Raw genomic sequence first — 13,070 nt, 5'->3', positions numbered from 1 at the left:
GTGAAATCAGCACTGCCTGAAACTCAACATTTTCCACTGCCGTTCACCTCTCCAAATCAAGGCGATAATAATGATCCTCTCAAAACGACTGCACCCCCAACAACGTCAACCGTGGCACCCACGGTGACACCATCAACCGTAGCACCCACGGTAACACTGGCAACCATAGGAAGTGTCAGGTCGACACTGACACAGTGTTCCCTCCCTTCAATAACAATAACTGTGTTGCCCAATGTGACTCCCAAGAAAATAATCGTTGTGCAAAGACCAACATCCTCATGTGGTGCCCAGGCAATATCAAATCCTTCACCAACAGCCATGTCAACCGTCATTGCAAATGTATCTTCACAGGAAAATTGTTTACACCAAGCCACAGCCGATGAAACAATGTCACCACCTTCTGTTGCCCCTACAGCCATGTCAACCGTCGTCGCAACTGTTGTATCTTCACAGAAAAATGGTTTGCCCCAAGCCCCTGTTGCCACGGTTCCTGCAAAGAGGGCAGTTGCTACATCCAGCCAATTGCTGCCCATTACCCCTCCACAAACTGCTGCCACTTCAAGTGCAACTACCAACTCATCTACACCATTCATCGATCCACGCTTCCCAAGAGTAGTTGTAGTACCACTGCAGCTTTCAGTTTTGAAATCAAAGCGACACAACTTGGCAGGTTTCACTGAAAGTGCAACCACGTCTACACAAAAGGCAACGGTCAATAAACCAGGAACAACAACTGATACTTCAACTGACAATGCGTCAACAACTGAAAAGCATATATCAACAGTCATTTCAGCAACAACAAAAGCGTTGTCAGTGAATTCTGTAACTGCATCAACAAAAACGGATACATCAGACTCGGCAGCAACTGAAAATTATGTCAATTCAACAACTAAAACGACTAAAGCGGTGACTTCAGCAGTCAATTTGGAAACTGACCAGTCCCCTTCAGCCAGAGCGGATGAAATCGCTCCAGTGAAATCCTCTAGAAGAGGACGAAAACCAAAGGAACCAAGACCAATCAAACGGAAAGTGGAATCAATAAGTGAAAACCTAAACTCTGATGAACCAACAGCCAAGGAGGAGGCAGGCATTCCTCCAGTAGACGAAGAGGAGATTGAGGAATGTTCTCCAATTGTTCCAGCATCATCTCCTGGGAGAGAACATTCATCAATAAAACCGAAATCAGAAATGGCAATAGCGTCGCCAGTGAATTTGGTAACTGCATCAACGAAAATGGATACGTCAGACTCGACAGTGAACTCAGCAGCAACATCAACTGAAAATGATACATCAGTCAATTTAACAACTACAGTGGTGACATCAGCAGTCAATTCAGTACCAACTACAACAGATGTGTCAGGCAAGTCAGCAACAACTAAAACGGTGATGACGGCAGTCAATTCAGCAGCAATTCAAACCAATGTGTCAACGGTCAGTTCAGCAGCAACTAAAATAGATACTTCAACTGTCAATGCAGCAGCAACTAAATCGGATACTTCAACTGTCAATGCAGCAGCAACTAAAACGGATACTTCAACTGTCAATGCAGCAGCAACTAAAACGGATACTTCAACTGTCAATGTAGCAGCAACTAAAACGGATACGTCAACTGTCACTGCAGTAGCAACTAAAACGAATACTTCAACTGTCACTGCAGCAGCAACTAAAACAGATAATTCAACTGTCACTGCAGCAGCAACTAAAATGGATACTTCAACTGTCACTGCAGCAACAACTAAAATGGATACTTCAACTGTCAATGCAGCAGCAACTAAAACGGATACTTCAACTATCAATGCAGCAGCAACTAAAACAGATACTTTACCTGTCAATGCAGCAGCAACTAAAGCTTCCACTGTCAATGCAGCAGCAACTAAAACAGATACTTTAACTGTCAATGCAGCAGCAACTGAAACTGATACTTCAACTGTCACTGCAGCAACAACTAAAACAGATACTTCAACTGTCAATGCAGCAGCAACTAAAACAGATACTTCAACAGTCAATGTAGCAACAACTAAAACGGATACTTCAACTGTCAATGCAGCAACAACATCAACTGAAATGGATACGTCGGCAGTCAATACAGCAGCTACATCAACGAAATCCGTTACATCAGCAGTGAATTTAACAAAAACATCAACAACTGAAACGGATGTGTCAGCACTTAATTCAGCAACATCAGCAACTAAAACAGATACGCCAGCAGTCAATTCTGCAGCAACATCAACGAAGGCCGATTCATCAGAGGTGAATTTGACAGCAAACGCAAAGGAAAAAGCAGTCAATTCAGCAATAACTTCGGCGCCCGCAGTCAACTCAGCAGCAACATCAATGAAAGCTGATACATCAGAGATGAATTCAGATGCAACATCAACGAAAACAGCAGTTGGATCAGCAACAACTTTGACTAAAACGGTTACGTCAACTGTCAATTCAGCAGCAACGGAAGCACCAGCAGTGAATTCGGCACCTCAGCTTCGGTCTCAAGCCACCTGTGTTACTGTAGACCAGTCCCCTTCAGACAGACCAGATGAAATCGCTCCAGTGAAATCATCCAGAAGAGGTCGTCCTCCAAAGGTACCAAGACCCTCTGCAATCAAACGCAAAGTAGAATCAATAAGTGAATACCTAAACACTGATGAACCCACAACCGAGGAGGATATGTCAACAGTCAATTCAGCAACAACTAAAGCGGATATGTCAAAAGCTATTTCTGCAACAACTTTGAATAAAATCAAATCAACAGTCATTTCGGCAACACCTTTGACTAAAAAGGACATGTCAACTGTCAATTCAGCAGCAACGGAAGCACCAGCAGTGAATTCGGCACCTCAGCTTCGGTCTCAAGCCACCTGTGTTACTGTGGAGCCGGAAACTGACCAGTCCCCTTCAGACAGAGCGGCTGAAATCGCTCCAGTGAAATCCTCCAGAAGAGGTCGTCCTCCAAAGGTACCAAGACCCTCTGCAATCAAACGCAAAGTGGAATCAATAAGTGAATACCTAAACACTGATGAACCCACAACCGAGGAGGATATGTCAACAGTTAATTCAGCAACAACCTCAACTAAAATTGACGCATCAACAGTCAATTCAGCAACAACTAAAGCGGATATTTCAAGAGCCATTTCTGCAACAACTTTGACTAAAAGTGATACATCAACAGTAAGTTCAGCAACAACTTTGACTAAAAAGGATATATCACCTGTCAATTCAGCAGCAATGGAAGCGCCAGCAGTGAATTTGGCACCTCAACGTCGGTCTCAAGCCACCTGTGTTACTGTAGACCCGGTAACTGACCAGTCCCCTTCAGACAGAGCGGATGAAATCGCTCCAGTGAAATCCCCCAGAAGAGGTCGTCCTCCAAAGGTACCAAGACCCTCTGCAATCAAACGCAAGGTGGAATCAATAAACACTGATGAACCAACAGCTGAGGAGGATATGTCCACAGTCAGTTCAGCAACATCGACCAAAACGGACACGTCAGCAGTCAGTTCAGAAATATCATTAACTCAAACCAATACTGCAGGGTGTAAAATGACCATTGCATCCACTGAAGCATGCTCTAACAACTCAACTTTATCCACTCATGTACAAACCTTAGTACCACCAAGTGTACCACCTGTTGTCCAACAAAAACGTTATCCAGTGGTCAGATTGACTAGGTTGTCGTCGTCGCCTGCATTGCAAAAACAAATGTCCCTGGTGTTGAAGATGCCACCTCCTCAGACTGAAATATGTTGTTCCGAAAATAAACATTCAACTCTTAAAAAGCATGCAGGGGCCTCCGTCGAATCGGCTCAGCCAACTCCAGATTCACTCGATGAGGATGATGATTCTCCTGATCCTTGGGAAGATTCTCCAGATAGCGCATGCATACAAACGTGTGCGCCACCAGAAGTAACATCTGTCGTCAGACAGAAGTCATCAGCCATCGAATCGATTAATCTGCCAGTGGCATCTACTGAAAGAAATGACCTGGTTTCCGAGACGTTGGCTCCATCCACCAGAACGAGCTCCTTCGCCAAGGACAACACATCTGACCCTCATCAGCAGATGACCAAAACCCAATTCCTGTCCCAGATGGCAATGTTACCTGTAGATCATGATAAGAAACAGGTAATAATGAGTCTTTAATATTCATTAACATACACTGTAGTCGTTTACAAACGTTTTCAGCTCGAGATCAAAAAGACAAATTTGGTGCCTGACCAAAACTTATTAAAAATAGTGTAAATTGCTCACTTGTAGATCTGCTATTTAGACCTAAACTAATAATATTATTTATATATATATATATATATATATATATATATATATATATATATATATATATATATATATATATATATATTTACTTTCACAATGTATTTTAATTTAAAAAGTCTGAAAAAATCATTTTTTTTTCTTTTGAAATAAATGTAATGTATGTTTTTTTCTTTCTACCCTATTTCCATTCTTTCTATTTCAGGCTTGCTCCAGTGACGCCACGGCTACACCAGCTGAGACGAAAGGTAAACGGTTGGATAAAAATCCCCTCATGAGCAAACTCAGCAGTCATCGCCGTCAACTCAAATCCCAACAATTGCAGCCCAGTCACACAGAACCAACCCCTGTAGTGCTGCTGGAAGAACCTCGACCCACACCTGTCCCAGAACCAAACCCTGTAGTGGAAGAACCTGAACCCACACCTGTCCCAGAACTAAACCCTGTAGTGGAGGAACCCACACCTGTCCCAGAACTAAACCCTGTGGTGGAGGAACCCACACCTGCCCCAGAACCAAACCCTGTAGTGGAGGAACCCAAACCCACACCTGCCCCAGAACCAACTCCTGTAGTGGAAGAACCTGAACCCACTCCTGCCCCAGAACCAAACCCTGTAGTGGAGGAACCTAAACCCACACCTGCCCCAGAACCAACCCCTGTAGTGGAGGAACCCGAATCCACACCTGCCCCAGAACCAACCCCTGTAGTGGAGGAACCCACACCTGCCCCAGAACCAACTCCTGTAGTGGAGGAACCCACACCTGCCCCAGAACCAACCCTTGTAGTGGAGGAACACACACCTGCCCCAGAACTAACTCCTGTAGTGGAAGAACCTGAACCCACTCCTGCCCCAGAACCAAACCCTGTAGTGGAGGAACCCACACCTGCCCCAGAACCAACCCCTGTAGTGGAGGAACCCACACCTGCCCCAGAACCAACCCTTGTAGTGGAGGAACACACACCTGCCCCAGAACCAACTCCTGTAGTGGAAGAACCTGAACCCACTCCTGCCCCAGAACCAACTCCTGTAGTGGAGGAACCCACACCTGCCCCAGAACCAACCCCTGTAGTGGAGGAACCCACACCTGCCCCAGAACCAACCCTTGTAGTGGAGGAACACACACCTGCCCCAGAACCAACTCCTGTAGTGGAAGAACCTGAACCCACTCCTGCCCCAGAACCAAACCCTGTAGTGGAGGAACCCACACCTGCCCCAGAACCAACCCCTGTAGTGGAGGAACCCACACCTGCCCCAGAACCAACCCTTGCAGTGGATGAACACAAACCCACACCTGCCCCAGAACCAACCCCTGCAGTGGAAGAACTTGAACCCACACCTGCAGAGGAGGAACCCACACCTGTCCCAGAACCAACCCCTGCAGTGGAAGAACCTGAACCCACACCTGTCCCAGAACCAACCCCTGCAGAGGAAGAACCCACACCTGTCCCAGAACCAAACCCTGCAGTGGAAGAACCCACACCTGTCCCAGAACCAAACCCTGCAGTGGAAGAACCTCGGCCCACACCCGTCCCAGCTAAGAAAGCTAGATTTGTTGGAGAGGATGAGACCCCTACCAAGACCTCTACTGAATCCTGTCCGAGCACTTGCCCAAACATGACCGCCTGTGAACCCATTCCTCCTGTTGGTCCTGAAAGATGTGAACCAGCTAAAGATGTGTTGACCCGGCAAAAGGCTGATGTTACATCATCGTCTTTCAGTCCTACAAGATCTAGCTTAAGTCAAATTGTGGCTGGCCTTAAAAAGATTAGGAGTGATCATTCTCCTCTCAGGCCCAAGACACCAGGGTCCACTAAAGATGGCCGTGAAAAGAGTCGGTATTCCAGTACGGCAATTGCTAAGAGGCAGAGCTTAATTGACCATACTGTGATACCAAAAAAGTGTAGAAAGACTGTTAATACAGCCAGTGAGGAAAGGTTGCTCAAAGCAGCTCATACTCCTAAATTATCCAAGATGAAAACAGCTAAGACTGTGGATCCAACAGCCATTAAGGACAGGTTGCCCAAAGCAGCTGATGCTGAGATGAAAAATGCAAAGTCTTTGGATCAAACCACTCAGTCAAAGTCAGAAATTGCAGCTAAATCTAACCAATCCAAAATCAATGTCCGACCCGGTATTATCATGAAAGAGGCTAAAGTTGTCTTGACCACACCTATAATGGACGCCAGTGGATCTCCAGTGACCAAGAATAGAAGTTCATCAATAAATCCTTCAAACACTGAGGCCCAAATGAAGATACCAACATCTTCAAAACCTTACAGAAGCACCAGTTTCTGGACTACACCATTGATGTTATCACCTTCTCCCCCACGAATGCTTTTATCACCATCTCCCCAACCATTCCCTTTATCACCATCTCCCCCACCATTTAATTCATCACTGATTCCCCCACCAATTCCTTTTCCACTCGCGTCAATTAAGTCGGAATTTCGAACCCCCACCTCTAGTGTTGCCTCATCCCCTTTTCTATTCAAACTCTCAACTCCCTTCAAGGTGCGATCCAACAAATCCGGTGTATTCCGAGCGCCACCGATCGTTTCACCCTTGCAGCCCTTATCAGTACTCGGTAGGCGCCTGCTCAAGAACCAGTGTGGGCAGTGTGGCCGCGTTTTCACCAGCGCTGCGCTCTTGGAGAGCCATGTCCCTATGCACAAAAACCTGCCTCCTTTCACCTGCGTGCTCTGTGGGAAGGTCTTTCACAATAACAGGGCGGTCAACCGTCATCACAAGGCTCACCGGGAGGTTAGGGTCTACAAATGTGAGCTGTGTAATAAGGCATATTCCCACAAATTCACCCTCACCAAGCATGTCCAGATGGTGCATGGCAGAATAAAGCCCTTTGTCTGTCAAATCTGCAATAAAGACTTCTATACAAAACAAGAGGTGAATTCCCACATCAGAGTCCACACTGGGGAGACACCATACCACTGCCACCTTTGCGAGAAGAAATTCAAGAGGACAATGGACCTAAACAAGCACTTGAGATGGCACAATGGGGAGAAGAGATACTGGTGTCCATACTGTGAGAAGGGCTTCCTGGAATCTAACAATTTAAAGATGCACAAGTACACGCACACAGGAGAGAAGCCCAGAGCCTGTCCCCACTGCCCCAAGAGATTCATACAAATTGGCCACCTCAGGAAACACTTGAGAACTGTACACAAGCATGAGACAGAAACCCACACATAGGGAATGGCCTCATTTTTCAAGGATAAACGCAAGTTGGCGAATATAATTGGACAGACAAGAGACAGTCTTTGTCGAGCAGTCGGTTGTTTTTCCCCCCTCATGCCTGATGGCATGGATTCAGGTGTGTGGGTGTGGGGTGATTCACTTTCTTGGCTCCTCCAGTCTTTGTGTTGAAGTGTCCCTGACTCCCTGAGCAAGACCATTAACTTCTAACTGTGACCCTGTGTTTTCTGTTCTTTTTATTTTGTTTTATTTTATTTATCTGGGACATCTTCTATGCTTACATGATGCTGAAACAATAGAGACATTATTAGACTAGTATTGAGCTTTAACAGGAGTTGCGTTGCTTAATTGTCTCAGTTAGAACCCTTGGTTGGCATTGCTCTGTTGATTGTAAAATTACAACTGAAAAGAATACTGTGATACTTTGTCTTCTCAATATGTTATCTCCAAATATGTATTATTTTGTAAACATTTTGTTTTTCATTGGAGTTTAAAAGCAGATAAGGAATGCTTGGCAATGCTTGGCAACAGGACATTGCCTACAGGCCCTACACTGAGTAGTGCTATGCTAATCACAAGTTAATTTCTGATCTGGTTAGATGGTTTCTTGTTCAGTTGAAACCGATGTACTGTATATCAGTTTCCGTGCCTTGAATGGATTACTCCAGGTTAATGTCGCTGCCGTATCGGACATACCCGCCTTTTGTTTTATGTGTTTAATCCGCCGTAATGTAATGAATCAAAAGAAAATCCGTCTTCGTCGCGGAGTATGAGACCGGATGCCTTCGCTGTGATGACAAAACCGGAAATCGTCACATGCTGTGGGCTGCTAGGGCTTCTGGGAAATTGAGGCCAATGGAAATGCATTGGGTGCAACGCCTCATTGAAACCAATCTTGTGTGCGTCTTCCGCGTGCACCAAGATGGTGGATGCTACACACAGATCATAACAAACCACGGGAGCTTTTTTTGATGGATTTTCGCGGATTAAAAGCCCAAATAATTCAGCGTATGCTCTAAAGGTAATACAACAATCTCGGCAGTGAAGGGGGGTTGATTAAAATGCGGGTTAATCGTAAAAAACAGTCAAACTGATATATTACTAAATCAAGTTCTTATATTCTTTGTGTCTATAGAAGAGTGCTGTGCTGTTATTTGACATTTTGGACTGAGGTCGATTTAAAAAAAAGGCTTCTAAATCCTAACGTTTTTTTTTTCAATAGCTAAGGTATAACAATGCTTAAAATACCAAAAGGGGTTCCCGTCCTGAATGGGTTATTTGACATTTCAAACATGCTTCCAGTCAGAATCCAGAGAAGACACTGACAATATTTAGTTTTCATTGTGTGATAATATTTGATAATATTTAAATTTTATGGCCAGTGTTTGACACCGTTTAGTTCCCACAGATTTCCCCCATAGTATCCACCAGCTGTTGCTAAAACAGATATTGAAATATGGGAAGTGGAAAAAAGTAAAATAATTCTTTGTGTTCAAAGAAATAAAAAATAAAAAAGATGTATACAAATGTAAATGTTTGAATTTCATTTTTGAGAATATTTGTTTCACTGCAAGACTGCAAAAAAGGTCTTGCCAATATTGTCGTCTAGTCACATTTTTATTGATCTTGATCTCATTTTGAGAATAACGTATAAGAAATAGCTGTAAAGCTTGGATGTTTTACATTGTTTAAGGCATATTTGACACTGGTTAACAAATCTCTGGTATTTCGCAAACAAATCAAGCTAAATTGCTATGACAGTGTTAGAAACCACACATTACTGATCTGTCTAGCTGCATGTGGACAATTGAGATGCAGTAAGTGATTTTATTTAGTTAAATAAGTGTTATAAAGCTCTTATATTGTGTTAGTACTCATTACTATAGTATAGAGTGTTTGTTCAGTAACGGAAATCTCTTTTTATTAAACAACATGCATTTGCAACATAATCATATTTAATCATACATTTGGTGTCACAGCTGAGGTGCAACTGTCATGTGCCTTTTAGAGGCTGTGAGTCATCAATGACAAGCCATTCATAGAGCAAAGTCACTCAGTAATGTGACACACTACACACACGTGTGTGGTAACTATACTTGTGAGGACATCAACTTTGTAGGGTGGCGATTGTGAATGGCATATTGCAGACATTGTTAGTTATTGTTGTGTACAGTGTATAGAGCTGCTACTTTAAGTATAAATCAAGAATAAGTCCAACCCCAATCCTTAAATCTAACCTCTAAACGCCTCTAACACTATAACCACAATCTGACCTCATTCTTTTCTTAATTGTAAACATAAATGTTTTAGCCTACAGTACACAGCAGGAGCGTCGTGAAGAAAAATGTTAAAACTATGAATCAATTAAAGTTGATGCTTTTATTCACAGGGAAAATAGACCTTGTTTAGGAATGTTGCTTTATTGTTGCCTATATTCTTCACACAAACGACTGTTTAAATTAATACACATTTCGCAACCTTAAAATTTGTAAATCTGTTATAGGCTACCAAAAAATATCAATTTATCTCTACTCTTTCTCACTTCTATACTTGTGAGGACATTAGGCCCTCACAAGTTTAATCACACACACACACACACACACACACTCTGCACCCGGGTACTAGAGAGAAACTCAGGACATTTTTAAACTATGATCACATTGACTGGTAGTCAACACACACACATGCAGACACGACATCCTGTCAGGAATGCAACTGGATCTTTCCATCAGGGTATAAAAAGCCGGGACGTTCACAGAGGGAAGACAGAACGAAGAGAGAGAGAGAGAAAGAGAGAGAGAGACAGCAGAAGACTGGAAGGCTAACTAGACCAGAGGACATATAACTTCTAAAGCCAACTATAAAAGAACATCATTAGCTTTGAGCAGAGTGCTGTCTGAGGAAACCCTATAACGTTATAGTATAAGGTCCTATTTAAGTTGAACTAAACCAGTGTAGAGCTAACTGCCCGGAGGCCAACCTAAAACGATGCTTAGCCCCTTCCACCAGCCATCCGCCCTCGACCCTGCGGCCCTGCTGATGTCACCCTTCAGGGATTTCCACTGGCCCGTCCGCAGCCTCTGGCCCGAGACACGCCCCCTGTTCTACCAGCTGGAACAGGAAATGGTGCGTCACTTCCAGCTCATGAAGCAGAACATGGACTACATGGAGCGCCTGCACCAACGCATCTGGGAGGAGATCGACCAATCGGCGCCGGCCGCCGCCTCCTTGAAGCCAATCACATTCCAGATGAGCAAGGACCAGGGCGGAGCCTTTGCGCTCACGCTCAACACCAAGGACTACACGCCCGAGGAGCTGTCTGTCAAACAGGTGGGTGGAGTCAACCTGAGGTCATAGTAGTAGGCCTATTAGTAGTTAGCAGTAATTAGCAGTAATAGGCAAGTGGTGGAGGTGACCTGATAACAATGCAGAATTCACATTTCATGTGTATTACTATTCTGCATGCGTCTGAAGATTACACATGAAATGTGAATTTGGCGACTGGGATATGGTTTACCAGGCTAGGGAAGTGGTGGCCTTATGCGAGCACTTCACCCATTTGTAACCATATCTTCATATAATTGGAACACACTAATGATGTCTCAATCCTATCTGTGTCTCATTGATGGGCCATGGACAGTTCAGAAACCTGCCTATACCTACCAATGACTTTATCGATGGGGATTCCAATTTCCATCTTATAATGAGCATTTGAGCTTCGAGCTTGTAGGTCTGCTATTTATTTTTTTTAGTGTGAAAATGTGGTGCAAATATTTGAATATATATTCTTTCAGAGCGAATGTTTTTAACTCAAATCTTTGCTTCTGGGGGGTCCCTGGAACTACATATTTTCAGATGGGGGTCGGCGGCCAAATAGTATACATATATTTTTGGGGGTCCTTGAAATGAAAATGTTTGAGAACCACTGATATAGAGACATAGGGTTTTTCTGGAAACTGTCATGATTTAGAAGATATTTGTAGAATCGACGTCAGGCCTAAATTAGTTAACCCATTCTGGGCGGGCACCCATTTTGGTGTTAGCATCATGTTATGCTTTAGCTATTGAAAAATAGCAGATCTACAAGCATCATAGCTTCATATCGCGCCACCGAGTGGCGCGCTACGAGCTTGTAGGTCTGCTATTTTTTGAAAAATCGAAGAACGACTGACATTTTTTAGAATCTGATCTCAGGTCAGAATGGGTTAATCAGACCAGTGTGTGTCCAGTGGAAACCTCGTATGAATCTGATCTCAGGTCAGAATGTGTTAAGATATAGGGGTCCATGCTTGTGACTAGAACCCGGCTGGTGCCAGATGCTACAGTAGTTCACCGATTAGGCTAGTGGTTACAGCGTTTTGACCAACAGTGTAGATTCACAGTGCAACATTTTCTAATCAACTTGAAAAATGTAGGCCATGCAGGCCTACTGTATATTGTCTTAACCACTTTCAACCTGGTATCTTGTTATTTTGGGAAAGTCATTATGGTGAAAATGTACAATATGTGACATATTGTGACTGACTGTGAGCTTAGGGCTTAATTATAAAATCGTAGAGGTGGGGTGTGAAATGTGGTATATATAGTTGTTTTTATTGGTCCAAAAATATCGTCTATACATTCACTAGTGACCAGCTGCTTTTTTTTTTATAGGGGGGTATATGTTACCATGCCTAAGTTGTGACATGGAACTAATAAGCTATTGCTTAAGGCCCTTTGTCTGCCGGACTATCGGGACACAATTTACATAAGATACCAATGTCCTCAAAATAAATCTAATAATGGATGATATAGTGATCTGGCTCTACCGTTGACCTGATAATCTGGGAGGTTAATTCAGCGAGCACCTCTCACCCTGTTGTTTTGCCTATAATAAATAACCAAAATACAGGCGCCATGCGCTTGAAAGCGGTTAGACTATATTATTGACACCCTCCCTCCTTCCGGACAGGTGGGCAGGAAGCTGCGGGTCAGCGGTCACTCCGAGAGGAAACAGGAAGTGGACAGCCACAGCTCGTACCGCCTCCACGAGTTCCGTCAGGAGTTCGAGCTCCCCGACGGCGTCAACCCCGAGTCCGTCACCTGCTCCCTGGACGGGGGTCTCCTCTGCCTCCAGGCAACCCGTGAAAAGGACGCGGCAGGGTCCAACGAGAGGCTGGTGCCCATTACCCTCGCCCCACGGGAGCAGCTGGTGTCGACCACCACACCCACGACAGCCAAGACCACCGCAGCAGGTACGAGGCTGGTGCCCATCAGCGTCACCCAACCAGAAGAGCTGGCGTCGACCGCCACACCCAAGATCAAGACTGATAGGAACTAAGTCAGGAGCCCAAATCAAATGTTTATTTTTGTTTTTCTACAAACATCAAAAAGGAACTCTATGAATGTCTGCCTTTTTCTGGACATAATTTTAACTGCATGTTTAATCAATGATGTGCCTGATTCACGAGGTGTTTAAATCATTGTGTTTAATAAATGATATAATGATCAATAAGACTTTTAAGAAACCAAGAAACTTTATTAAAAGTAATATCACGTGAATGATTACCACAAAACTGTGAGAATGATCTGATTCTTTTTAAATTGAACTTGC

General features: G+C 44.0%; 2 protein-coding genes across 2 annotated transcripts; both read left to right on the top strand.

The window, feature by feature from the left end:
* Positions 1-2,298: 2,298 nt before the first annotated feature.
* Positions 2,299-8,215, top strand: LOC310877790 (uncharacterized protein). The gene is made up of 3 exons (XM_083791738.1): positions 2,299-4,119; positions 4,472-6,518; positions 6,555-8,215. The coding sequence occupies exons 1-3, from the start codon at positions 2,335-2,337 to the stop codon at positions 7,472-7,474; spliced, it is 4,752 nt and encodes a 1,583-aa protein (XP_083647864.1). The 5' UTR covers positions 2,299-2,334; the 3' UTR covers positions 7,475-8,215.
* Positions 8,216-10,268: 2,053 nt separating this feature from the next.
* On the top strand, positions 10,269-12,965 carry LOC310877466 (heat shock protein beta-11-like). The gene is made up of 2 exons (XM_083791340.1): positions 10,269-10,807; positions 12,429-12,965. Exons 1-2 carry the CDS (start codon positions 10,466-10,468, stop codon positions 12,795-12,797), a joined length of 711 nt encoding a protein of 236 aa, XP_083647466.1. The 5' UTR covers positions 10,269-10,465; the 3' UTR covers positions 12,798-12,965.
* Positions 12,966-13,070: the final 105 nt, after the last annotated feature.

This window comes from Protomyctophum parallelum (assembly GCF_964188405.1).
Source record: "Protomyctophum parallelum genome assembly, chromosome: 20".
In the NCBI taxonomy this organism is placed as follows: Eukaryota; Metazoa; Chordata; class Actinopteri; order Myctophiformes; family Myctophidae; genus Protomyctophum; species Protomyctophum parallelum.
The sequence above is the reverse complement of the archived record's forward strand: the minus strand, read 5'-3'. Positions and strand labels throughout refer to the sequence as shown.

What these genes read in the sequence shown, in the direction of transcription:
- LOC310877790 (XM_083791738.1), top strand. Translation starts at nt 2,335, where the DNA reads ATGAAAGCTGATACATCAGAGATGAATTCAGATGCAACATCAACGAAA. An exon ending in TAGATCATGATAAGAAACAG is followed by an intron (nt 4,120 to 4,471) that starts GTAATAATGAGT and finishes TTTCTATTTCAG; the next exon opens with GCTTGCTCCAGTGACGCCAC. An exon ending in AAACACTGAGGCCCAAATGA is followed by an intron (nt 6,519 to 6,554) that starts AGATACCAACAT and finishes ACAGAAGCACCA; the next exon opens with GTTTCTGGACTACACCATTG.
- LOC310877466 (XM_083791340.1), top strand. Translation starts at nt 10,466, where the DNA reads ATGCTTAGCCCCTTCCACCAGCCATCCGCCCTCGACCCTGCGGCCCTG. An exon ending in AGGAGCTGTCTGTCAAACAG is followed by an intron (nt 10,808 to 12,428) that starts GTGGGTGGAGTC and finishes CCTTCCGGACAG; the next exon opens with GTGGGCAGGAAGCTGCGGGT.